General features: G+C 45.2%; 1 protein-coding gene across 2 annotated transcripts in view; it reads right to left on the bottom strand.

Annotated features, from left to right (window-relative positions):
* Positions 1-26,626, bottom strand: part of ZNF618 (zinc finger protein 618) — a 163,027-nt gene that overhangs the window by 65,446 nt on the left and 70,955 nt on the right. The window contains exons 3-5 of one of the 2 annotated variants that reach the window (XM_074924112.1): positions 12,335-12,591; positions 8,426-8,521; positions 5,514-5,591 (exon numbers count right to left, since the gene is read on the bottom strand). In XM_074924112.1, coding sequence (XP_074780213.1) covers positions 5,514-5,591; positions 8,426-8,521; positions 12,335-12,591 — 431 coding nt within the window. The remainder of the gene's footprint in view (positions 1-5,513; positions 5,592-8,425; positions 8,522-12,334; positions 12,592-26,626) is intronic. The other variant, XM_074924113.1, reaches the window with a different exon arrangement.

Raw genomic sequence — 26,626 nt, 5'->3', positions numbered from 1 at the left:
TTAATTTGGCACAACTTCATAAACTGAGGGGCCATCAGAAACCCTCAGTATCAGATGCAAAACCCCGACAGTCAAAGCCCTGTATTTTTCCACAGCTGCTACTTGTTTGAATTACCACCTATCACTCAAGGAAAAAGCTAGCTATGGCACAATGGAGTTCTGCAAAATGCTGTCCTGGCATAAATAAACCATGAAAGATATGTACTATGCATGCACCAGACCATTTCTGTCATTTAAACAGCTTTTTAAAGTACTTTAGTCAAACTTAACAAGAATCAAGCAACACAAAGGTTTAAGGAGCAGCCATTTCTGAACTGTGTTAAGAAATGTTACTCTTAGTCATAAGACAGACTAAAGTCTTCATGAATTAAAAAAAAAAAAACCTAAAAATCCCCTAACAGCCCACTCTAAATCACCTTTGGGCTGAGACCAAGTAATTACAGCTTTAAAACAAAAGACCAATTTCTGAGAAAGCTGCAAGAGTAAGTGAGTAGGGAGGCAGCAGCAAAGCTGGCAAATAGGCAAGTTAACTCCTGTGTCTCAAGTAACTTTCTGCACCTCTTATAAAAATCTGCTGCAGACTGGGAAACGTACACAGTTAAAAATGAAAATGGGTGTTTGGGATGCAGCACAGATGGCAAAGGACACCCCCCCCCCCCCCGCCCAAATCCTATAATTTTTCAGTCGCAGATAATTATACAAATGAAGCCCAACTTTCTTCAGCTTGGAAACACCATCTCTCCTCAGGAATGGTTATTTCGTTATTAATTTTCAACTTCTCACCTCAAAATCCTTTCAGTCACCGAACTCCTCCAACTTAAAGACTCCAAAAATGTACACTTTGGAAAAATGCTCTTTTACATATTCACAATTTGAACAAGTAATCTTCCTCTTCATATTTTTTGAATCGAGCAGAACCCATTCTTGGAAAATATTAATCTGAAACTTTAAAATCTTTGAGAGGCTTTTTAACAATCAGTTAAACTAGAAACTGCCTGAAGAAAACAACCCTACTCTAGTGCTTTCAGCATCTATTCTGATGATGGTAGATTGGCCCCTCAGCTGGCACACCCATGCGGGAAGGTAATGGAGAGCTGACAGGTTCAGAGGGAGGCAATGGCAGCTAAATAATGTAAATAAATAATAAAGAAAAACAACTTGAGTAAAGTCATCATTCAGCCCAGAAAAGCTTATCTGGAAACAGAGAACTTCCACCAATTATTTGGACAGAGGTTAACCCCTGAGAGGGTTAAACTTGAGACTAGCAATTTTCTTTCATTTGCTTTCTGAAGAATTCTCCTTTGGGTAAAAGTCTCCCTTGCTTGGCCTCAGCCCAGAGGTTTTTAAATTTACTATTTGAAAGTCTAATAAACTAATTTCAGCCATTTTTTGGTGTTATCTAAAAACAAAATAATTTTTCTGACTCAAAACATGCAGATGTTTTGCTTTCATGTTGCTTAAATACGACCCAATCGTATAAAACAAAACTTTCTAGCTGACTAACTCCTGAAGGCAATCCAAACCTTTTAATGACTTGAAAAACCCCACACAGCTAAACAAAAAGCACTGTAAGCAAAACATGTTTAAGGCCTGCGTTGGATGTAGGCGAAGCAGTAACGTTTGTCAGCGCTGATCGCTGGGACAGAGCCTTCCATCGCCACCAGGAATGTGCAGCCTTTCTGCTCCAGCTGAACTCCAGCAGCTCTGCAGGAGGAAGGAGCCACAATCCTGCAGAGCTGCTCAACAGCTCACAAAGGAGCCTTTCAGTTCAGCAACATAACTTTTTGGGTTGGTTTTCTTTTTTATTTATGCATTTTAGGGAGGCAAAGGGGAAGGAACGCAACCTTTTCATTTCTTCCTTGATAAAACGTAGTGAGTAGATTTTTTTTATGTACGTTTCTAATTCTTTGCAGAACCCTTTACGTGGGGTTTTCTGTGCCTGCATCTTGGCTTTCAGACCAAAGCAGAAAGGGAGCTCGCCCCTGCAAGGCAGCACATCTTGAACAAAAGCTGCCTCAACCCTTTGCACTTGCAAACTGTGAGGAGATCCACCTCTGCCTGAAAGTCTCCAGCCAATGCTGAGCAGCACAGGGAATGCTCAAGAATCTAAGAAAATTCCCTGTTTTCCAATAGGAAAACACCCACTCCTGAAGGCAAACAAGAAAAAAAAAATCAGTCTGAAGAACCCAGGTCACTTCCAACACAGCTTCTCTACCATGGAGAGCTAAGGGAGGAGGCAGGTGGAGTTATAAAAACAAATCTAGGAAATTTCTCCCAAAATGATTATTACAGAGAAAAACATGATGTTGCCAATGCAAGAATCTTAATGTGAACTGAACAGTTCAAAGGATGAGAAGAAATTGAAGTTCTGAACAGGGCAAAACAAGCGGCTGACAAGTAAGGACTGACTGCAAGAGCGGAGAGGGTGACAGACTTCCCACCTGTTCTGACCATGAGCCACAAGCCCCAGGCTCCCATGCTACAGCTCCAAACTGGACATGGAAATGTACAAAAACCAGCTTCAAATTAACCCAGTTCAAGGAAAGGACAACTGAGACCTCCAAACCTCCCATCCTGGGGACAGAAGTTGTCACTGAATGGCGACAGTGGGGCCAGCTAAACAGATGCTTTTTCCCCGCTGTTCTGTCCCAAAGGTCCAAACCAGATCAACACAATTACTATCTGCTCTCCCATGGGCTGAACCTTTTGCATCACCAGCTCTGTCCATCTGTAGGACCAACCCACAGCCTGGCCAGGGATCATTAGTGACACAGGAACCACACAAGAAAACAAAAAGCAGAGGGCTATTCAAGGGGAAGGGCGTATCCTTCACCAAATCACAGCAGGTATTTCTGCTGCAATGTCCAAAAAGCCCCAGAAGAAAGTATCTAAAGAAAAGAAAAAGGGGCCTGAGTTTGCTCTAGCAACTCTGATGCTGAGCTGGTGAGTTTACCCAGGAACAGTCAAACCTCCAGGGAAAGGCAGACGTTCAATGACTGATGGGTGGCCCAGGCCACAGGGAAACCATCTGATGCTTAGAAAGTGCATCAGGCAAAGAGGAAATGCCAGATCCTGCCACTGCACCATGGCTCCTTCCTTTGCCCAGCCAAAAAGAAATGATGGAAAGATTCAGGATCTGAATTTCTGGCAGCTGATAACTGCACGTAACCGGCCGAGGGAGCTCAATTTTCAGTGCTTCGAGGACAAGCAGACCTAGGAAAGCTGGCTTGTCAGTGCCTTGTGGTTTTATCCCAAGACACGGACAAAAAATACGCAAAGAGAACATGCAGAGTGCAGAATCACATCCTTGGTGTATGTGTAACCACCAAGTTATCTCACATTTGTTATGATGGCGCAGTACCAGCCACTTCTTCTATGTGACTCCTTAGATACACGTGGCAATGAAAGCATCGTTCACAAAAACTTCTTTCAGTCCTGCAGTCTTACGCTATTTCCAGCATTGCTACTGGTACAGTTCTGTGTACAAGTCCCTCTGGATAGTATCACACTGGGCTTTCCTCCATATAATCCTTTCTTCTTTTTCCTAACTATTCATCACATGCACATTCAATGGTGCATTATTTCTCTGCAGACAGGTAGGCTTCCCAACTGATTTAACTGCCAGCTCAGGTTCTGTTTCTGGGATAATCATGTTTAGCGAGTTACATCGAGTTTTCAGTTTGATTTCCTGTTGAAGAGTGTACATAAGTATCTCATTTTTATTTTTATTGTCTTAAGGCAATTCAGATGCACTTGAAATGTTACTACTACATGCATATAATTGTACAGCCACATAAACCAACATTTTCTAAGTTTCACATATATAAATTGTGCTTCTTCACCACTGATGTGAAAATTACTAATACACTTCCACATTCAAAATTTTGAAAATTTCCATCTTCTATAGCTACACATTAAAAAGGCTTTGGAAGAAAAAGGTAAAGTCGTGTCTCCTCTGAGCTCATGGCTAAACTATGGATATCAATTGTACATGTGTAAGCTGATGCACCCACACCATTTAATATAAAGCTTGATTTCCTGATCAAAATAAGAATAAATGTATAAGTACAAATCAAATGGATCACACATTAGGAGATGACCTCATGCTAATACAGCCCCTAAAATTCCAGCTGAATTAAGGATCCCCCAGTGCTTGGGGATGAGAAGTAAAATAAAAGCAATCCTTGTTCCAAATCTAAATACTGCAATTATTATTGCAAAATTATTGCAGTGCTGTGGTGCAACGGTAAAGCATTGTGCATGTCAGCAAATAAATGCTGCTCACTATGTTTTTAGGGACTTTTTTTTCTTAAACTGCAGAGTGAAGCTACTTTGTAGTTAAATTTAAAGGATTTATAGGAATTTTGTTGGTATTTAGAAAGGAATGCCAGCATCGAAAAACAATTCTGCATGTATCCAAGGATACAGAAGAAGCTCTGTGATGTTAAACAGCACACGCGAAATATGCAACCATGCAATTAAAGGATGTATTATGAGACCGTGAAAAATTCTGAGAAGGATGCGCGTTCACTTTTCAGCTGTGCATTTGCTGATTTCTAAGAGTTTACACATTTAAAATTTAATATTGCATTAGCCTTCATGATTTCTGGATTTTCAAACTTTTCATTGGGAGCTTCCTTTACGCTCCTTTAGACATTCCAGTCAAACGTTTCATTGGAGACCACGTGTGCTGATACTGCTAGTTACAGATGAGGAGCTAAGCAGATGCTCCTACAAGTCTGACACAATGACCTCAGTGCTCAACTCAGGTGAAAGAAAATAAAAACCACTGAAAGGCTCATGAGATAAAGTCCCTGTTGTTCTGCTATTCCAGATACGTATTTCTCCAAATTCTACAAACTAAGCTAATGGTATAAAACACCAAGAAAAACTTTCACATTTCTGCAATTACACAACATGGAAGTGGCCAGCCTTACAGAAAACTCAAAGTCACTCCTGGCTAAGCATGAGATATTTCACTTGGAAAGTGAGCTCAGCTGACAGCAGGGGTACAGGGGTGAGTTCAAGCATCATTTTCATTTTAACATAAAAATACAGCAGTCTAGCAATGCCAATTTCTGACTTTATATCCCCCCATCCTGGCTTAGCAGCGATGGACCAAACACCCGGCTGGGCAGGGGCATGGAGCGCCTCAGGGGGATGCCTACCCCTGTGGTGGTAACTACACTGCTGGCAAGTGGTATCTACCAGGAGACACGTTTTGATTTGCAGCTCCCCCAACACACAGCAATGCTCCCAGAGCCCCATGCAGTCAGTACTGCACCGAACACAGGAGCTGCTCCTGACCTAAGAAGCAAGCTCATCCTAGGAACAGGCCCAAAGTTCATCCTACGGACCCAGCTCCAAAGTTCATCTTAGGAATGAGCCACCTGAAAGAAGCCTTACTGATGAACAGAGAAGCAGCAGAGCAATCTTCAAGACCTTCCTGAAAATAGTCCCTGAACCTGAATGCTACCCCGGGATGCCCAAAGCTTTGAGCAGGAGTGAGATACCTCTGTGTGCTCGCACATGGGTCTGGAAACAGTTGTAATACTTGTATTTCTTCCCACATATTCCACACTCGTAAGACCCTGGAAAACAAGACAGAAAAGTATACATCACCATATCAGATCAGGAAAAACAGCCTCACCACATACTTATCCATAAACTGGGGACAAAAGAATGCAGTTTGCAGCAAAGTACTTTTTGGAAGGTTCATGGAGATAGATGCAGGAAATCACTATCCCAGACTCAATTCTTTTTTCAGCCTTATTTAAGATTCCTTGGCATATTACCCTGAACTTGCATTTTCAGTATATCTTTTTAAATCTGCTAACATGAAAGGGCCACTCTCAAAATAGCCTGACTTATAATTTTATAATAATGACTAATATTTCCTATGGACAGAAATAACCGTGAATTACTTTTCAGTAAGTTCCTAGTAGATGGGAAAAAAAAAATCTTTAGAACTGAAAAAAGAAGGCAATGTGTTATCTTGAGGCAAGGAGTTTTCAAAATTTCTCAAGAAATGCACAACGTACAAATTTCTCAAGAAACCCACAGAGATTTGGTAAATATCCACCCAGAGGAAACCAAATAGATACAAATAGAACTTTTGACCTTTTTAAGGAAAAGCACATGACCACAGTAGGCTCTCTTCTCAATTTGTGTCTCTAATTCCAGAAAACACACATCTGCAAACAGTCATTTGAAATGAAACCAGAGAAACAGAGCTGGGAGAATCATTTGCAATGATGAAATTATGCAATGAATTTAGCCTCTTCTGTTTATTGGACAGGCAGACAGAGATTTCCTTAGATTTGTTATTTAAGTTGATTCGACCTTTTTTTCCACACTCCAACTTGGTGAACAGGCTACAAATCCACCTTTCAAGCTCTCACTTGCAAAATATATTGCTTTGCTTAGCTGTCCATCAGCAGCTAAGTAACTGTGATCCTATCTGTGCTCTGTGGCAAGGCGAGAACAGCTCTTATTGGAAGAGGAGGTGGGAGAACAAAGAGGCGGGAGAACGAAGAGCTGAATATTACTTTGTGTGAATGCAGCACTTCATTTCCATGGAGGCTTCCTCACACAACCTCGAAACAATCTTTTCCTGACCATACAAAACAGTAAAACTCAGGGACGAGCCACAAACAAGAACAAAACATTCATACACACATCCAAATCAATATTCCCAAACGTCATTTTACAGCAATACTTACCCGGTGCTACTCAAAGTGAGCTCTTTCCAGAAACAAAACCAACCACAATTTTTGAACACGCTATACGCGTGATCTTTTTTTCCCTTCCCATGCCCTAGTGCTTACAGCTTGGGAAGAAAACATCCCTCCTTGAGTTTGTAACAGCGCTGAATTCCCTGCCCATCACTGTTAGCGTCCCTTGGGACTGTCTTTTGAGCTTGGGAGGCTACTTTGTCACTGATGCTGAAAGTTGCTACAGTCTGATGCACAAGAGTACACATCTGAAAAAATACTCTAAAATACTGGTAATTATAGTCAGTTGACTATGTCTGATCTGCTCCATAGTCTTTTAATTATCATAGCTAGTTGTACTTTATATATGTATATACATATATGGGACAGTCATCACCTGTGGTCACCCCACACAGGCTTTTCTAAGTGAAATCCTGGACATCAGCAAGTCAGCAGCATCTGCCAGCCCTCACTTTCCATGCTCAAGGACTGATTATATTAATCACAAACCTCCAAAATTCTTTCCTGAAAACTATTCCAGCTGGAGCCCCAAAGCAGCACTGCCAGAAGACGAGCGCATTCACCATCACTTGGGCCCTACCAACCAGGACCTCTGTGCAACAGCTGAGGTTCAGCTGTACCAACAGCAAAATGCAACTGACGCCCACCCATACCCTGAAACAGCACTGTGTGTACACAGAGCACTGGAAAAACAGATAAAAAACAGTGAGGGACTCTAGGTTGAATTCTTTTTCCCATTTTCCTTACATTTGCCCCTTTCTCTGGAGATAGTCTGTGGCACATAAATGCATTTGGCTGTGCAGAAGTTCCACCCAGAATCACAGAATCATCTAGGTTGGAAAAGACCTTGAAGATCATCTAGTCCAACCATTAACCCAACATTGACAGTTCCCAACTACACTTCTTCAAGAAGAGTATATATAACCTGTACGAGTGACAGTGTGGTGCCGATACAAAACCAAACCGGTGCTGCTCCCCTTGTGCGAGGGGCTGTGCCTGGAAAGCAAGGGCAGGAGCCGAAGGCAGGGGAGGGACCAGTGTGTCCCACAGGCAGTGCTTTTGTGATGTCCTGAAGCACTCAGGTCTCAAATGCAACACAGGGAAGGCTGGGGTAATCTTCTTCAAGGGGGGGGCGGTACTTCTACCCCCCTTCTACGTGCAGATGGTGGAGCACCGGACCAGGAGGGCAGCGCGTTTGTGGAGGGTGTAAGGGAGGTGCAGTACAGTTCTAAAGTCCTGCAGGCACCAAGAGGCAACTCAACAGCTACGACTGTGTACTCAACACACCACGATTTGGGGGGCAAAGGCAGAGATCCTCACATTAAAGAAAGGAGGGATGACTTCCCACAATAAATGTGTTATTGGAGTGAAGGAAAGATGAAGTGGAGGGAAAAAATAAGACATGGCTATGTATTAAGGCCTTACAAAGAGCATGCCCGTGTTGCCTTGGACACTGTCACCGTGGTCATGGTTTATCTTGGACTTTATCCACATCGGGATGTCTCATGCAGGTTAAAGCTGTTCGTAGTAGGAGGGGAGATGGAAAAGGTTTTTGGTTAGTTGGTGCATTCAGTCTTGCCAGGCTTTTCCTGAGCCTTGCAGATGGAATTTGGGCAACACACCTGCTGCATACAGAGCTTTCCCTTGCTCCCTGATCCCTGGTTAGACTTTCACACCCTTCCATCACATACCGGACGTGTATCTCAATGCATGGTCAAAAATCCAGGTCCCTGAATATCGATTTCGTGTATATCCAACGGGAGAGCCACGTTCCACTGCTTTTCCATCTAAATCGTGCAAAAAGAAATCAGAAAAAAGCCCTTAAAGTGGATGCATTTCCAAAGAATAATGATGGCTGAAGCCTATTAAAAATTTCCAAGACCCATCTCTCCCTCTGGCTTACTATCAAGATGTCAGAGGTCACACAGAGTTTCTTAAGGCTTCTGCAGTACTATTTCATTTGGTATAACTAAGAAGAATCTAAAGTGCTCTTGAATTACATATGCTGAGCAGCTCAGCAACTGAGACATCAGCATCACGGGCATGAATCGAGCATGTGCATGTAAGATTGATAAGTCTCAAAGCAGAAGGATTCACTCTTCACTTTGTCCTGAAACATTTCTGATTTAATGCATTACTTGAAAAATACTCTCCAAAATGTTTCTTGTAAAGCATGGACCAGATCTGGAACTTAAATAGTCTTGTATAAAACTTCTGATCAACTCACAGATAACTCAAGCCCTCCAAAACACAAATACTGACCTGATGGTATTCCCAACATTAAAAAATGATCCCCATCAGCCAAATAGTCTCTCCCCCTTTCTCCTGATTTACAAGACAAGTGCCATTTTCTTTTCCTTCTAGACAGCTTCTCTTGCCTCTTTGCCCTGACACCCCTGCCCTGAGAAATGTTAATTCAATGGAGCTCTTCAAATGACCCTGGCCCAAGGCCAGCATGTGAAGCTAGCAAGGAAAAAGAAGAAAAGAACAGGAAATATTGAATCTTGGAGTTGTGCAGGGTGAGAAACACACCACCTATGAGGCAGGGAGACCTGACAGGGCCGTGGGGTGTACAGTGGACACAGGTCAGTGGACACGGAGGAGAGCAGGAGAGCAGGATCCGCAGTGGCAGTTGCTGCTGACCAGACAAAGGGATACGGCCAAGCACTCTGTTGGCCTTCTTTGCTTGGTTGGGATGCCCAACATGAGACCCCACAGAGCCTGCAAGACTTCTGTGGAAAAGCAGATGAAAGGGTAATGGTCCAAACCCACAAACATCAGCACCGGCTCTTCAGTGGGGGGACTGCAGCCACTGCCACCACCCATCCCGCTTCGCTGCATCCACTTTCATCCATTGCAGGGTTTGGGCTGCTCCAAACAGATGGAAACAGAATCTGGAGTAGTCCAAAGTGCGGGGAGAGACATGTGAATGTGTAATCAAACAGGAGGCAGCACACACAAGGCCTAATCTGATGAAAACACTACAAGTGAACAGCAGCAACTGAGCTGGGAATCCCTGTTACAAATTGCTCCAAGTAACTACTAAAAATATAAATATAGCATGCTCCTGCAGGAGATGTGTGTCTCAGACAGGAGACATAGATCTTCTAATGCAAATTTCAGCCAAGTCCTGAAGCTGAGCCCTGCAGGAGAGCTGTCTGTCCCTTGGAGCCACGTGTGCCCTGAAGCCTTCAACACAGCCGTGGCCCCAGCTCAGACAACACATCCCCCGTTTGACTGACCATCCCCAGCACATCACGAAAGGAGACAGTCTAGTGGTAGGCATTTCCACACAAAGGAGAGGGATTCATTTACTTCTGATTCCCCACCTCATCCTGCACCATGAATTCCTAGAAAAAAATAATCATTTCTGACACCTCCAATCTCAGCTTCCCTGATGAAGGTGACTAAAACCCTACCAAAGCCTTGTCTTTCTGCACAGCTGAAGTGATTTAGATACAGGGCTATCAGACCACATCACAAGAAAGGCTTCAGGGAGAAAAACTCCTGGAAGTACTGCTAAGCAGCAGCAGAGAGCATGGAGCCTTTGCTCCAGAGGCAGGAGGCACCGGCATCTTCAGCTGTTCGCAATCTTGGGCTGTTCCAGAGCAGCAGCCGAAATCGTCAGTGAAGCAGCAGGCACAGGATGTTTCTTGGGTGAGTTACACACACATCTGCAGCAATGGAAATAGTGCCTGTCTGTGGTTTCTGTGGGGGGACAGAGGGGACCAGAAGAATTGACTGGGAGCCAGTTCAAGAAACCACAAGGAACTGATATCTGGGCACCATGGTCGGTCCACACAGAGCACAGTATTTGGTGGCCAAACAGAAAAGTTATTCAGAGCCACCTCCCCAACAAACAAGAGTTATGTGAATGGCGGATGAATAGGGGCACTTACAGGGCTCTTTTCACAAAGGAATCAGCTGCCAACTGCCAATCGCCTCAGGACCAAGTTGCCTTTAAAGAAACTCAGCACGAGGCTATAAAATAATAAATATGATGCACATTTCATTTGAAAAGGCCCTTCCAGATAGAAGTTCTCCAGTTTACTTTCTACGGCTTTCAACCACCACTTTTTAACTGGTAAATAACTCTTTGTCCCTCTCCCCATGACGCCTACATGTTGAATAGTGTCCCCCCTCACCCCAGCATGTCCCCAGCGCTCTCCATAGGTATGACACGATGGTGTACATCCAAGTTAGCCAACAGCAAAAGCACATTCCCTGCTTTGTGCAACAGCACAGTCCACTCAGGGGACATCATCTGCAGAACAGCTGCTGCCTCCCAGCCACAGGCCATGGGGACAAGAGGGTCCTACATGGCAGACACCCAATCTGGATGCTTCATCAAGGGCTGGTGACCACGGCTGAAGGAGAAGCTCCGATCAGCAACAGTCTCTCCACACATCTCTCCTAGGGTGTCAGGGTCGCCTCTGCATTTCAGGGTTGCCCTCACAGCAATCAACCTCTCAAGAGCTGTGGGGACACAAAACCTCCAAATATACAGAGGGTATGTCCTCCAAATTGTAAAATCTTTAAGATGGAACCAGTTATGGACTTCTTAGGCCTTCCCTAGATGTTCTGACCCTCCCACCCAGCTGTCCTTAGTGGCTGTCCTGCTGGGGAAGGGAGGACAGGCAGGACAATGATGCTCCCAATACAGTCACTAGCTCATGACACCCTCCAGGGCTTCTTTCCACCAGTGTGGACCATGATCAAGCAAAATCCAGGAGAAAATCTAACAGCAATACCTCTTTTCTCTCCCCCTGCAAGACAAACCAACCCCAGGAGCAACACTGGGAAGCTCTAATCAGCTTTCTCCTGAGTCCCTGAAAGGAAACATGATCCAACTGCTCTTTCTTCATCAGCAACTTCCTTTTCCTCTCAGAGTCACTGTTGGGACATGCTCCATGTCCAGGCTAAGAGTCGCTTTAGCAAGAGTGGAGCCTCTCCAGGATCCCACAGAAAGCTCTTTCCCTGGAGCAGGAGAGGGCAGTCTGATGTTCACAGAAAAAAAAGAAAAAGCTTCTCATCACGGCTTGAGGTGGGGTGGGGATAGGAAGTGCTGTTTTGCAAGTGGCACACCAGAGCCAGCCAAAAGTCAAAATTATTCCCACAATGTTACTAGCAGTCAGAAAAACAAACAGCAACCTGTAAAACCTGTTTTTGAGCTAAATCTAATTATGTACAGAAAGCATCCGCTTTCCCCAAAGCAACTTTCCTCTAAACACTGCAACGGTTTCTCAGACTTTCCTCCTGACTACCTCCTCATCTACACCCAACATACCCACCACCAGCCCTGCATTTGCCACGAATTTTGCACTTGACTGATGGGCAAATCATTTAACACATCAGAAGAAGATAATAAGCTTTTTGTTACAGTTACCCTGATCTCCTTGGAGTCTTTAGGGGTGACCAGATGCAAACAGACAGCAAAAGTTAATGGAGGTCAATAAAACTGAGCCAGGACTGATGTGCCCCTTGGCTCTGGTCCCTCCAACAGAGCCGAGCTTCCAGAATAGCCCTCCAGAGCTTTGCTCCTCTCCCCACACCATGGATTCAGGGACCTGATTGATGGGGCACATTACCCCATAGCTTACCGAGCGTCTGCTGGTTGCGGACCCCACCTATGACCACGCAGATCTCCGCGGGCACATCTCCCGGCCCATCTTTTATGTTCTTCTTGGAATCTTTGGTGTCATCCTGCCAGATCACCTCTTCGATATAGTCATCTGGTACCTCTGTTTTCACTTTCACCTCAGTCATCATTCCAGCCTCTTCACTGGGTGAGGACTGGGATGTCACCGAATCGGAGCCCTCCGCTTTCGGGCTCCGCGGGCTCCTCTTCAAACACTCCCTGAATGGGGGGAAAAGACGAGAAAATATGAACCCTCATTGTTAAGCGTTCACCTTCTCATCACTAAGACCTAATTAAAAGCCCTTTTGTTTAATGCAGTTTATTTACAGTAAGTATGGGTAGGTATGTGTGTCTATCATATATGGTAAGTAATTAAAATTTAACCAGACAAAAGTAATAAAACTATTTGCTAGTAATGAAAATAACTATAACCATCACAAACAACAGTAGTAGTCATAAACAGACTGGACCACTAAACAAGAGCACAGAATTTTACCTGGTTCCTAGCAGGCCAGGAGCACAACTCCAGCACTCCTGACACCAAATGTTATGCCAGGACTAGTCCATGCAGAAGAAACACCATATTCTCCTGACATTTTTAAGTTGGAGCTATCTCCCCCTTGTGCACTTCTCCACAGGTTAATCTACTGTCACAGCCTCTCTTTTAACCCTTCAGAGTAACCTAACTCTCATCCTATGGTATTTGTATGGCCTTATTTAACATATAGGATCAAAGGGGCTCATATGTAGTGTAATGATATTTAGGGAGACTATTACGTTATGGACAGATACAAGTATCAAAGATGATGGGATGGGGAAAGGCAGAGGGAAGAAAGGAGGGGTCCACTGTATTTCAGGTGAAGGGAACAGTATGTGTTTTCATCTTGGAGAAAGAAGGCTGAAAATTTGTGGGAGAAAACAAACTAAATAAATACTCAAAACCTCTGAAAAAAATTAAGGAAATCGGAAACACACCCCCCCACCCCCCCACACCCCAAGCTGTAAAACAACATCAACAAGCGATATGGTGGCAAAAGGCAGAGGGATTTTGAGCACGACAGATGAGGACCAGGTAATAATCCAGAGTGTGGAGCCTTTTCCAAATGCACCATCCCACTGCTCATTATGGGTTCCTTGTTTTTAAGACTGGTTATTAATAAATTCCAACATGTAGTGCAAAGATAAAATAATTGCTGGTTCAGTCTATGCAGAAATCAGAAGAACTAAATAGGTAACAATAGCTTAGGCTACCCAGAAAGAGAGATTTTAAAGACTGTGACATATTTAGAATCATGTAAACACTGGGAACAGCCAAAGGTGTTTGAAAACTTTTAAAGCAGAAGTAATAGATACAATTAAGTGAAAAATAGGCTGAACTTATGGATGAGAGTTATTAGACCATGCAATAGTGAAAGAGAAGAAAATCCTACTGCTTGGAACATCATATAAAGTCAGAACAAAGCATGAATTAAAACGTTAGAACAACTAACACCTAAAATAGTTTCTGATATTGGTTATGGATTGGTAGAGAAATCAAAATGCTGCAACTGAAGGTGAAAGTGCCCAGCGGGTAATCCTGGGAGGATGGAGATGAGAGGAGCAGATGAACGAAGAGAACAATCTTCTGCAATAATTACTGCACAACCTCCTACACAGACATGGAGTTGCTATTTCAAAATGGGTCAGTCATATCACATCACCAGATATTTTATTATTCATCCCTTCATTCTCATTATGGAATGAAATGTACAATTAATAGCCCCTAAACAGAGAGAATTAGCCTTGACCTGCCTCCCCACTCACTCCCATCCTCCTCACACATACTCCCCCCACCAATGCTCCCAAAATCATCCAGGGCTTTTACAAGTCAGAAAGATGAATTAAGACTGAGAAAATGTGGTCGAAAACTGGATGATCTTATGGTAATATTATTGGATGTCCAAAAGGTCCATCAATCTCACCCGACCACAGTGTGGCTGAGCACCCATTCTAAAGCCAAGGGAAAGGGACCAGCCAGGAGCACAAGTACAAAAGACTCAGCAATCAGAAAAGGGTGGGACTAATTGCAAATCAACCAAACTCAGAAGGTGTGAAAAGCCACTGGGTGGAGCAAAAAAACATCCCTCCTTCGGTGAGGACAGTGGAGGAAGATCAGAGTTAATCCAGTATGATTCCCTGTTATAGATGGTACAGCAACCTGTACTTGCTAATCCTGGACAAAACAACATAAAAATCAATACAGGAGCCAGGTGATGTGGAATTAAAAGCTAATACAACTAGCAGTGAGGCTAAGGATACGGTTTTCCAAGGAGATTATAAATTGAGTAAGAATATAAGAGACCTGAGAGCACCCAGCTTTGCATTGCACCACATTCAGATAAAGAACAAATCAGCAGTACGTGGCACGAAGCAACAAACAGGCCACGTGACACAAGGTAGAACGCTGTCCTCAAGTGTACTGCTCCTGGAATAGAGCTATTTCCATGGGGCTCCTGAAATGGTTCACATGGGACAGATTTATTAATGCTCTGGAATTAAATTTAACATAGCTGTTGCTAAAAATCACAGGTGACCCATGGAGGGGTGGAGACCAATGGCTGTGAAAAGGGACACCAATGCCAGTGGATCCATCACTAAGCTGGCTCTGCCCAAGACAAGCAGTTGTAGCAGAGTCAAACATGTCCAGGAGCATGGGTGCACCCACGAGCAGCACCCACACACTCAGCTGTGATGCCAGCAGGCAGGTCGGGCTGCAGCCACACAGAGCCACACTGGCCTAAAGGACTAACAAAATTATCAGATACACATACCTGAGATGGAACAAGGAGGCAATTTTCTCCCTGTACAAAGTCGTGATAAAGCAAGTCCCAGCATGCTGCAGACAGACTGAACGCCTTCGTTTTTAAAAGGTGATTAGAAAAGCTGGAGACGGTTCAAAAAAGAGGCACTGAAATGGTTCGAGTCCAGGAAAAGAGACTTTATAACTTTGTGAGACCAAACAACTTCAATGCATTTCTCATGCCAAAGGGAAGACTGAGAGATTACTTGATTGCTGCATATTATTATCTTCATGGGGAGAAAATATTGTTTTTCCTTCATTTGGCAATAAAGAGTAGAGTACGAGCTCATTGCTGGAACCAATTGAAATGAGGCATGAAATATTAGCACAGATGGTGGTCCACTGGAACAACCATTTTCCAAAGGATGTGCTCAGGGAGAATTTATCTCTCCAGGTCTTTAAACCCAGAGTATCCACATCTGTCTGGCCCTGGGTTACTGGGCTCAGTACAGACGTGCACTGGTCAGACCTCATGGCCTGAAGGTGTAGGAATATATAAATTATTAGATCAGACCAATCGACTCTCAAAAACTTTTCACACATGCTGACTTTCTGGATCCGTCTCTGCCAAGAAAGTAACTGGGCTGTGTGCCCTTAAGCGGGACCTAAACCTGCAAATATTAACCGAAAGCAATACTATTCATCCAACATTGATCCCTGCCTCATAAGCCTGAGCAGGTACCTGGTGTACAGGACACCAATCCCAAATATTTCAGTCACCATCTTCTGCATGATTTCACATCACAGAAGCCCTGAAAGAAACCTGCTGATCCTCTCAAAACCAAAATAAGCAAAACCATAAAAAACATAGCAACGCTCAATTTTTACAACAACCTTACAAAAATTTTACAACAAACAGAGACATCCTCTGTCTTCAGGCACTTTCTAGGACAGAGAAAGGCAGCAGCCAGCAGATGTCCTGGGTGTGTCAGGGAGGTGAACCCACAGCCCCTCCATGCACCGCCCAGTGACCCTGCACAGCCCCGCATCCCGCTCGGATCCCAGGGAAAGAGCTCTAATGTGGCAGAAAGGGAATAGATTATAAGCATTTTTTTTTTCTTATGTATCTCTAGCAATAACAATACATCTATATATAAATGTGTGTATACGTATATGCGCACACACCCACATGCATGTATGCACAGAAGGGCTGTAGCTGCCTCTGGCAGCATCCCCGTGTTGCACCCGGCTCCTGCCCCCTCTGGCCACGGCAGCTCCAGGACACACATTCTCTGCTGACACCCTGAGGTGCCAGAGTTTTATTGCATGAGCCAGACCCTGTTTCACAGCACCGAGGGCCCCAGCATCTGGACTGGGCAAGCCAAAATGCAGGAAACACCATCTCAAATGCAAGCCTTCAGCTGACTCGCACCAGGCTGGGATCAGTCCCACACCACCTGAGAGCAGTTTTAGCTACCTTGTCCTGGCCACTGCTCTTCCACTTACGAATGAAGAGCTGTGTTCTCACATTACTCTTATTATTTCGTACCTTTCAGAGGTTTTCTAGCCACTGGCTTTAGTCAAGCTTTAGCCAAACTTCAACTGCAGACTCTCTCCTGCTCAATGTTCAGAGGAATGTTATGGCACTGCAGAATACCTTAAAATAAATGCAATCAAACAGCAACACAGTCCTAGCACTCCTTCCTTTTCCTCTGGATGTGCTACACGGGGGAGAGGAGCCAGAAGACTCTGATTGCTTCATGTGATGCACGAGAGGGGCATCACCAGCTGCTCGTAACAGCAGGTGAAGGCAATGGACCTCTTCTACCTTCCCTGCAAGGGAAGAACATCTGCTTCACCTCCATTCTGACAGCCTCCAAAGGACTGATGGACAGACCACACAGAAGAACTTGTCTGAAGATGACAAAACACCATCCTGACAGCAATGGGATCAACTCTTACTGGCCTCTTGCTAGCAGTGACTGTCCAGTGACAGTTCAATCTCTCACTCTGCTTGGACACTGCAACCAAAAAGCTCCCCAAGCATGAAGGTGGGTCCCTTTCCAGGCCAGGAGGTGCAGGGCTGACAGAGAGCTGCTGCTGGCAGCACACCCCGCGGAGCAGCACTGAAATCCCTGCCAGCAGGCCTGAGCTCTCAAAAAGCTCACACAGTGCTTCTGCTGGGGGCTACGCAGCTTTGGAGAGAAGGTGGCAGGAATGGTGGAAGACAGCTGTCCTAGCAAGAACCAGCATCTTTCTTCTGGTCCCATGTGAAATCCCATTAGTGCTCCTGCAGAGCAAACTAGGATCAGTCCAGGCTTCTGGGCAATGAAGCTCAGTTATCCAATTTGCTGCAGTGATGCTCTGCTGACCTGGGTATAATTGTCCCCAGCATGGCAGGGGGGAGCTGGGCTGAAGGAACAATCCTCATGGGACAGTAGAATTCGAAGCCTCCTGGTTCGGCTGGGCAAACGCTACCAACATTATGGAGCAAAACAGGAAAGAAAAGGAAATTACTGACACTGGAAAACTTCAGATGGGACAGAGAGAAGTACATGCATAGCCACAGCAGAACGAGGTTTCACTTAGAAGACAGTATTCACCACATCTCCATCCAGTATGGCATCAAGCCATGAGGGAACACATGCCCTGACCCAAGAGAGGTGACCCAGTAAAGCATCGTTTCTTTACCAACCCCTTTGGTCCTTGGAGCTTGCAGCCCGTGCAAGCCGGTTATGCTGCACTTGCTTGGGGTTGTGCTGAGTTTTGCCTCCCCTGCTTCTGAGCAGCCGTAAAGAGCCTCCAAATATAGATGAGGATGAAGAGCAGCAGATCCAGAACATATCTCTTCTCCAGAAATTCCCCCCAAGATCCAAGGTGACAGAGAACACACTGACTGGTGAAGGGAAGAAATCAGGCCCCAGCACCACCGTGTCCAGACCTGGTTCTGTCACTCCTCTCGCACTTGCAGCACCGCTGGAGCTGATGCACAACTCCTGGAGAGGTGTCAAAAAGAGGATAAGTAAGACTAGGAGTGAATTTTCAGTTCTGCAGATCCCAAGGCTGGAAGCAAGTCTTACTGGTTTTGGGTGGGGGCACACAGAGAGAAGAGGACCACACAGCTTCTAGGACATCAGCTAACTCAAGCACTGGTACCTGCTCCTGGAAGCAGAAGTACTCCGCAACGAACCATGAGGTGACCATGTCTCTGAGCACTGTGACCACGAAGCACAGAGCTCACACTGTGCTAACGCAGAGATCGGCCCCATCTCCTGAATTCCTGCAGGGTGACACACTGGTGCCAGTGGTGTGGTCAGAGCCTCCACCTGGTGGAGACAGCAGCGCACAGGAACTGAGGGAGAAGCTCCCATGAGTCAGATCCCCCTCCTGGGCACCCGCCCCGTCCCCCTCACGGTGGCTCTGGACACATTCCCCAGCCTCATGCCAGCACTCTTCTGGGTGAAACAATGCAATTCTCGTGTTCAAGTGTGGCCTTCCAGGGATATGCTGCGTCTGCAGGTCCAACCTGCATTTAACATCCATGGCGTGATGTTCCCTGGGAAGAGGACATGCCTCAAACAAAGCACTGTTAGTACAGGACAAAAACTTCTCAGAGAAATCAGACCAGAGATTAGCAGAGTGCACAGGCACATCTGGCTGAAACCCCACCTCCTTCTACAGGGTGCATCTAACTTCTTCTCCACGTCTTGGTGCTTTCTTGGGAAATACCAACTTCCTTTGCTGTTTAACGTCTTGTCTTTACTGAGTTGTGGAGCTTGGCAATCCAAGAGGCTCTGCCTTGCAGAGGAGAGGAGGCAGAAGCCTTGGGATCACATGTTTCTCACACCGTCACTCAATGGCATGCCTGCTTGCTTCTACAGGTGAGGTACTGTTTCTCTTTCCGAACAAACTCTGTGGATTTTAAATACTAAAGAGGCAAACAAATACTGCACTTGCATGTATCACTTTAAGTAGGCCACATCGCCAATTACTGTATTACCAGCTCTGCCATCTCACAATGCTCATTTTAACATTGCTGCCTGCTTTGATCATCAGACTTTCATCTTCCGATGACGGTACGGCCACTTTCATGTCAAACACAAGCATGGGAAGGCAGAATAAATTTAAGGAGGCCTTGATGAAGACTGATCCTGGGGAACTGCAAAGGATGGGGTAAAAATGGGTTCCTGGATCCATTTAGGTACAGCCTCCCTTGGTCTTGCACACATGATAGTTCATAAAGGCCTGAGGCTTTAGCATGGATGGACAATGCAGCAAGATAATATGGACCAATGACTGTGCCAGAAGTACAATTTTGGCTAGAAAGCTGAGTAGCCTGGATGATACCTCACCCGCATCAGCGTCAGGAGCAACGCAACGGCAATGCAAGGATCTCTTCCAGATGGAAGGACAGAAAGGAAACAGCTGACTTCACACTGGTCTCCTCTGCACAGTAACCCTCTACCCATGAAGCTAGCAGCCCCCCTTCCAGCCAACCTCCTCTGATAGAAGGAAAGGAGGAGACGGGAGTGAAATCTGAAGAGCTGCAATATGGTGCTGTTGCCATCATTGGAGAGGGTTTCTCTCTGACTGTGATAAGCAGAACTGTCAATGACTGAACGCAAATGGGGCCCATCAGATGCTGCAGCCAGAAGAAACTCACGTCTGCAGTTTGCTTTTTCTGATCTGGAGTAGCATTCTCATAAATAATAAAAGTGACTAAAAGCTACTTAAAAAACACACACTCCTCCCTTATGAAAGAATGAGAAAAAAACCCAATTATAAAAGGACATTTCTTCCAGCTAGGAATAATTTGTCATGTAATTCTCTGAAGACAGCAACAGAAACATGCATGCACTGTGCTCCCTTTTGAGTGATCTGTGATTGCATATGTACTCAGATGGCTTCTAATGAGGCTATTTTTATAGCACACATCCTGCTGAGCTTTTGGGGAGGGGCAAAGGGAGATCAGTGGAGAATCAGTCTTTAACGTCAGCTCCTGTGTATATTCTCCTCAAAAGGAGAGGAAAAGGAAACAAATGTGGAGGAGGACATACCGCTCTGAATCAACACCTACAAACAAAGCTCTTCCACCCCAGGAGCAAATGTGGAGCATCTTCAGTTTTTTCCTGGACACCACTCAAGCTGCAAAATCCAAAGACATACCACTAACGCCTTGAGGATATCAGTGATGGTGATACCCGACTCCCCCTCGGCAGAGCATCCTGTGTGCCCATTTACACTACTGCAACGCACTCCTGTACGGTCCTTGGTACACTCCTCTGGTCTGCAGGACCAAAGAGCTTCAGAGGAGCACAGTAACGAGGATGGTGCAGTGGGCACCTGAAGGAACACACAGGGCCCACTGGGACAGTGTCATCAGTATGATGTTACAACTTGCCTTCTTGAAACCCATGTGAAGTTGGCTTGTCCCATGCCACAACAAAAGGCCTCGGCTGTCAGAAAGGAAAGGGAGCAAAAATGGGGAAGGCTGAAACTGGGCCAAATTTACAGATGTCTGACAGTTTTAAAAGAACCAGAAGGTTCCTGCCATCACTGGAGCCACAGGAAGTAGAATGGACAGAACAGATGTAAATGAACTCTCATTTTACATGGAGATGATGCGAGACAGAAGAAGAATGATGTAAATTCAAAATCTGCTTGTGCAATAAATTAGTTGTGGTGGCCTTCCTACCCCCTCACCATAGCTTTTATTTGCTCCCTGGGGCAGCCCAGCTGCGTGGGCAACGTGCCTTACACCAGGAGGAGGGAGGTAGAGCAGGTCAGGAAGCAGAGGAACAGCCCGTGTCCTTCATCAGGGGCATCCCTTTTGCAGACATTACTAAGCAGAAAGATTTTCAAGTTCAGGGTTAAAAGAGATTCAGAAAACACTGGAGCTATTTTTTCCAGTGTTACAGCTGAGCACTTCACTTCTAGTCTCCATGCCTCCTGCTTCAGCTTTGAGATGTTCCCTCACAGACTTGAAAGCCAAAGTGACTGACCTACTCATCCTACCCAACCTCCTGTGTCACCGCTCCCAGAGCTGTTCCTCTGTCAAACTACATCCGCAGCTTGAGCCAGTGCCTCTTTTAGAGAGGCTGTCTTGACTTTGATGCATCAACTGCTGGAGCAACCATCACATTCCTGGGTCCCTACTCTGAGTAATTATTTTCCAAAACAGGCACCACACTTCCAACGTGGATTGCTGCCTCTGACCATTGGTTTGCTGGAAAAAGAGATCCTGTGACTGGGAATCTCCCCTCCACAGGAGAAAACAACCTATTCTGCTGCCTCTTGAATGAAGCAAAGGAAACACACTTCCTTGATGTAGATTTATAGACACCCTAAAATATGCCTTCTAATTCTTGACTCTTTCCATGAACATCTGGGAACCTGTCCACATGTTGAAACACAGACAAAGGATGCCACCAGCATTCTTTAACACACACAGTGGCAGCACATGCTGGTGCACATGTCTGAAACCCAAATTCTCCATCAGGGGATTTCATTTCTCTTTACAATTACCACTTCCCAAGATGTCACTGTGTATTCTCAAAGCATGGGTTTAACCTCTGAAAGCAAACGTTATAGGAAAAAACCTGTTCACTCCTTTTCTGAAGTTATTTTAGGGAATGGGAACTCCTTCCTCCATCAGTGGTAGAAGAGTGAAAATTTGCTAAAGAACAGAAGAAAAGAAAAAGCTGATCAGAGCTTCAGGGCGTCTTCCACATGCAGCATGCTCTTGTGAACCTCATTATTTAAGGACTTCAAGGTCACTGCCACATTCCAAGCGCTACTTCAAATCTCTGTACTTGTTTTGTCCATGGTCCTACAGGCTGTCTCCTTGGTTGGCTGGTTGGTTTTCTTCACAAGGCTGGCAGATCCACCCTTTGCCATACATGACTTTCATGAACGCACTGATCACTTGTAAGCTGACCAAAATAAGCTGAAGCTAACCAGGATGAGTGTGCAACTCTCAAAGGCTGTGAGGCCCATGCTTGAGATCAAGCAATTAGACCTGGGGATATCACACTAATTGGGCATGCAAAGAAAATTTCTGAGGCAAGAGAAGCAGCCCAAAACCTTGTCCTTATCTAGGACATTTAAGTTTGCTGCTTTCTGCCCCCCAAATAAACTGAAATCAGAGCATGAGACCACATCCTTCTGCAGGCAGAAGGATAACAGTAACTGCCATTTAGGTGTTCCTGGAAGAAATTTGCTCAATAAACACCAGTATTATTATGGGATTCATAAATTTAGAAGGACCTAAAGGCTTTTTAGAAGAGAGATGCCTCAAGTAGGATCACTACCCGCCTCTAAGGGCAGACAGCTCTTATAAACAAAAACAACAGCTTACAAAATCCCCAAAATAAGTAACACAACGTTCAGTGGCAGCTTGTGGTGTGGTGTCAGTGCTAAAATCTAGGGAAAACAAACAAAGCAGCATACCTAATTTTTCCAACTATCTTGGTCTACTAAAACACACAACCTTTGCTGACAACAAACACCACTTCTGTAAGAATAAGAGGAATTTAATTGTGCACTCATTCCTCAAGGGATGCTTGGCAGCTCCAAATCCTTCAGAAAAGGTAAACTACAGGACCAAATCAGGCTGCCTCTCCTCTGGAAATTAAACATTAAAATACAAACCAGAACAATAGTCGAGAGCCACAAAGAATTCCTAAGGTATTAGCAAAACAAATTCCCTTCAGACCTTATTAGGAATATCTTGAGGATGGTTTGAAGAGGAAAGTCTAACCAAATATAAAAAAAATTTGGCTTATCCAAGAGAAAACAAACGCACACTGTTTGCCAAAAGCAAAAGAATTCAGTCAGATAAAAAATGCCACATACAAATGATGCAGGTTAAAAAAATAAATTTAAGATGATAATGGAATAGCTGCCAGCATCTTTAAATTTCCAAGCACGGAAATGTCAACAGAGGCAAAGAAATTCAGGGAAAAACAAAGAGAATATATTAAGGGTTTATTCATATCAGTGGAAGAGCTTTATGTTGCTTGACTAAGAAATGACTGAGGGGGTGACAACTGTCTGCAAATGTCCACAGGTCCCCCAACACAGCCACGAGGAGCCTATGCTGGACCGTGCCACTGCCCCCGCACGGCCGCAGGATGAATGGGATAAAATGAGCAATGGGAAAAGACAGACAGAAAAGGAGACAGGACCTTGGAACTGGGTAAACTCTCCAACTGGGGAGCAATACAAATGAGGTGGTAGATGTCCTGCTGCTGCAGATACACAAGCACTTAACGTAAACAAGCTCTGAGGCTCTACACCGTTATCAGAACAACGCCAAGCTGGTCAGCAGTGGGGGTGGCCCAAGGAAAAGGATTTCCTGGTAGCTACCACGTCTCAGTATTTTATGGCTTCAGAAAAAGACGTTTCTCTACCTCACACCATCCGAAGCCCTCTGAGACTCTGGAGTTTGGCAAACTGGTGTGCACTACACAGAAAACATGCCGGTCCTGTGGGAGCCTGGATGTGTCTGTGTGCTGTTGCCTCTTTGTACGTGTACATTTGACCTTCTTTCAGGTTTCAAGGAAACCTGCCTGGGTTGCCCACAGCTTCTGCACTTGGTCACAGAATTATCCGCTTCTCTTAAATCGGCTGGAGGGGACTCTTTTGGGGGAGGGGAGTTGTGCTGGTTGGTTTGTTTCCTTCTGTTTGAAGATGGCTGGTGAGAACCCTTCAGAGAGCACCACAGCTTATTCAGTACCTTGCCTAAGTATGACTAGTTTTCTCTTTCTACCACAGGATGGGTCTGAAGCTCTTTATACCCTGGGACTGAAAATCCCACAGGCAGCCTTTTAAAGAAAGGGGAAACAATTATCATTTTGCTTCTTGGAAACACTCAGTCCTCGGCCTGTCCCTCCACAGGGTGTGCAGCCCTCTCTTGAAGTTCAGAGAACCACAACTTCCAGCTTGGGCATGGATGGAGGTTGTCCTCCCCAAAGGCTTGGGGACCTGGTGAGGACTGATCAGCTGGATAAGAAGCCTGCAGAAGAGCTGGTGCCATCCCAGGGCAGATCCGCCCTTGGGTTACAGGAACTGCTAGGGAGGATGTGACTGCAAGGACAGAGCAGGCAATGTGGGAAGGAAAGGGAAAGATGCCCCCGGTGAGGCTGGAGAAGGGTCAGCTGAGAAGAGCAAAGTAGGTGCAAACACTTTTCAATACCTTCTCCTCCAGCTGGAAAGCCACATCTTCTAAGGTGGAGACTGAAACAACCAGACTACCTAAGCACCTGGTCTGGTGTGATGGAGAAAACTGCACCATGACAGAGCTGGAAGACCTCCACATCCCAGCCTGAAGCACCCTCTGGAAACACGCCTGCCTGCACAGCACTCTGCCTCCCTCCAGGCCAGCATCACAGAGCCCTTCTGCTGGACCTCCATCTCCAAGAGACCTCCCACCCTTTTCAGGACCTCTACTACAGTGCTGCTAATGCTGCAATGAAGATGAGACCCATCTGTGACCTCACAGACAGCTCAAAGCCCCAGAAGGTCTGGGATTTTACCTCTGTTTCGGGAGCGCTTTTCTGCACAGCTACATCTGTGCTGCGAGTGGGTTCCCCGGCTGGTGACAGCCCTGGTGCAGACGGGGGCTGAGCTTCCAGCTGGCTCCGTTCCCTCCGCAAACAGATGCAGTTCCTATATCAGGGTCTGATTTATTCAGCAGGAGTCTCGCACATTAAGTGTAGTTAAGTCTGAAAACAAATCTAATGACTTTAAAATAAATAGCCAACAGAGGACTTGAAACTAAAATTCTTCCTTCCTCTGACACCCACCATATAAACAATAATAATTATATAAAACCGTGTCTAACACATGACTACACAAGGCTCTGGTGACCAAGAAAAGCACACGCTGCTTGTCAGACATAATTGCACATTTGGTTTTTCAATTATTTCTTGTCAAGATCCAGAGCCCACCATCTGAATGCTGACATTAATTACTGGTAAGTAGTTAGGTTTACAGTAATGTTATGGAGACTCCCAATGATTACCCCGAGGTCTGCAGCTCCAGACGCTGTTCCCACACTGCCCTCCCGTCCCTCCAAGCCCTCCAGGACTGTCACACAGACTCACACCAGTAAGTGACACCAAATCTGGTCCATCATGGGCAGAAGGGGATTCAGAAGAAGCTTCAAGAGACTCTGCATCAGATAGCAGCAGGGTGATGCCCTGGCAACGTGTCTCCTCCACAGGAGCCCATGTCAGCTACTGATGCCATGTCCCAGCTGAGTTCCTTCCGAGCCCCTCTCAAGCATCCAACTCTCAGCTAACTGCCCATCATGTAAGAAAACATCCTGCCTTTTACTGGCTTCTAATTTGCTGCCTTTTGATTTTGTTGACTGACTCTTTTTTACTTGCAAAAGGAAGGAAGAAGTCTCTGATCTACCTTTTCTGGAGTGTTCAAAAACACGCACAGCTTTGTCACGTTGTCATGTCTCTTAGGTGTCATCTTCTCCAAGGCAAACGGCAATCTCTCTTCTAGCTCCCTTAAAGGAGGGAGGTTTTATGTTCCTAATAATTCTCTTCACTTTTTAAAATTTCCCATTAATAAGCATACAGTGAGGTACAGAAACCACACAGAAGTTAAGAGGGTAGGAGAATAGTGAGGGCTTTCTGCCACCACCAACTCTCAGCAGCAAACAGCTGCATGCACTGAACCATGTTATTTCAAAGGCAGCAGACAGGCCTGATCAGAGCTGTGGGGGGATAACACCACAAAAATCCTGTGCCTTCAGAGCTTTAAACATTTACTTGAAACAGAATAAAATCAGTTCAATACAATAAATAAATTATAACAGGATCAACCCAATACTATAGTCACCACATTAAGATCAAGCATGCTGTAGTAACCCCCCCAAAAAAAACAGTTGCAGAAGATAAACTTGTCCTGGCAACCTTATTTTGCTTGTATTTTTACTGATATAAATTAATTGTTAGAAGCTTCCTCAACAGCTTGCAATTAGTGAAAGTTTCAAGCAGCAACAACTTTGAAAAACATCTACCTTGTATCTCCAGCCACTAACAGCCTCACAGATTGAGTCAAAGCCACATTTCAACCTTCAGTCACTCACAGAGCTTTTTTGAAATATACAATTTTTATTCCATTTTATTTTTTTTAAACAGACTTGGTCATTTTCCCTTTTTTGACCACCTCTTGTTCAGTCAGGCGGATGCTGAAGTGGATTTTGCTTCCACTTTTCTATAAGAAGATGTGATGGCCAGCCTCATACTCCTCTACAGATGTACAAAGTGATAAGGGAGGGAAGTTCTGCCACCCCAACAGCTGCTCAGGTGCCCACCCTTGGGGAGTCCATCGCTCACACCCAGGAGGATACCCAGGCCCCAAGGGCACCTCCCTCACTGGGGGACCCACAGGGGACACCCCAAAGGGTCAGCTCCCACACGGAGAACACGCCCACCGACCTGCTCTGCAAAACCCTCT

Source organism: Athene noctua, chromosome 20, assembly GCF_965140245.1.
Source record: "Athene noctua chromosome 20, bAthNoc1.hap1.1, whole genome shotgun sequence".
Taxonomy (NCBI): Eukaryota; Metazoa; Chordata; class Aves; order Strigiformes; family Strigidae; genus Athene; species Athene noctua.
The sequence above is the reverse complement of the archived record's forward strand: the minus strand, read 5'-3'. Positions and strand labels throughout refer to the sequence as shown.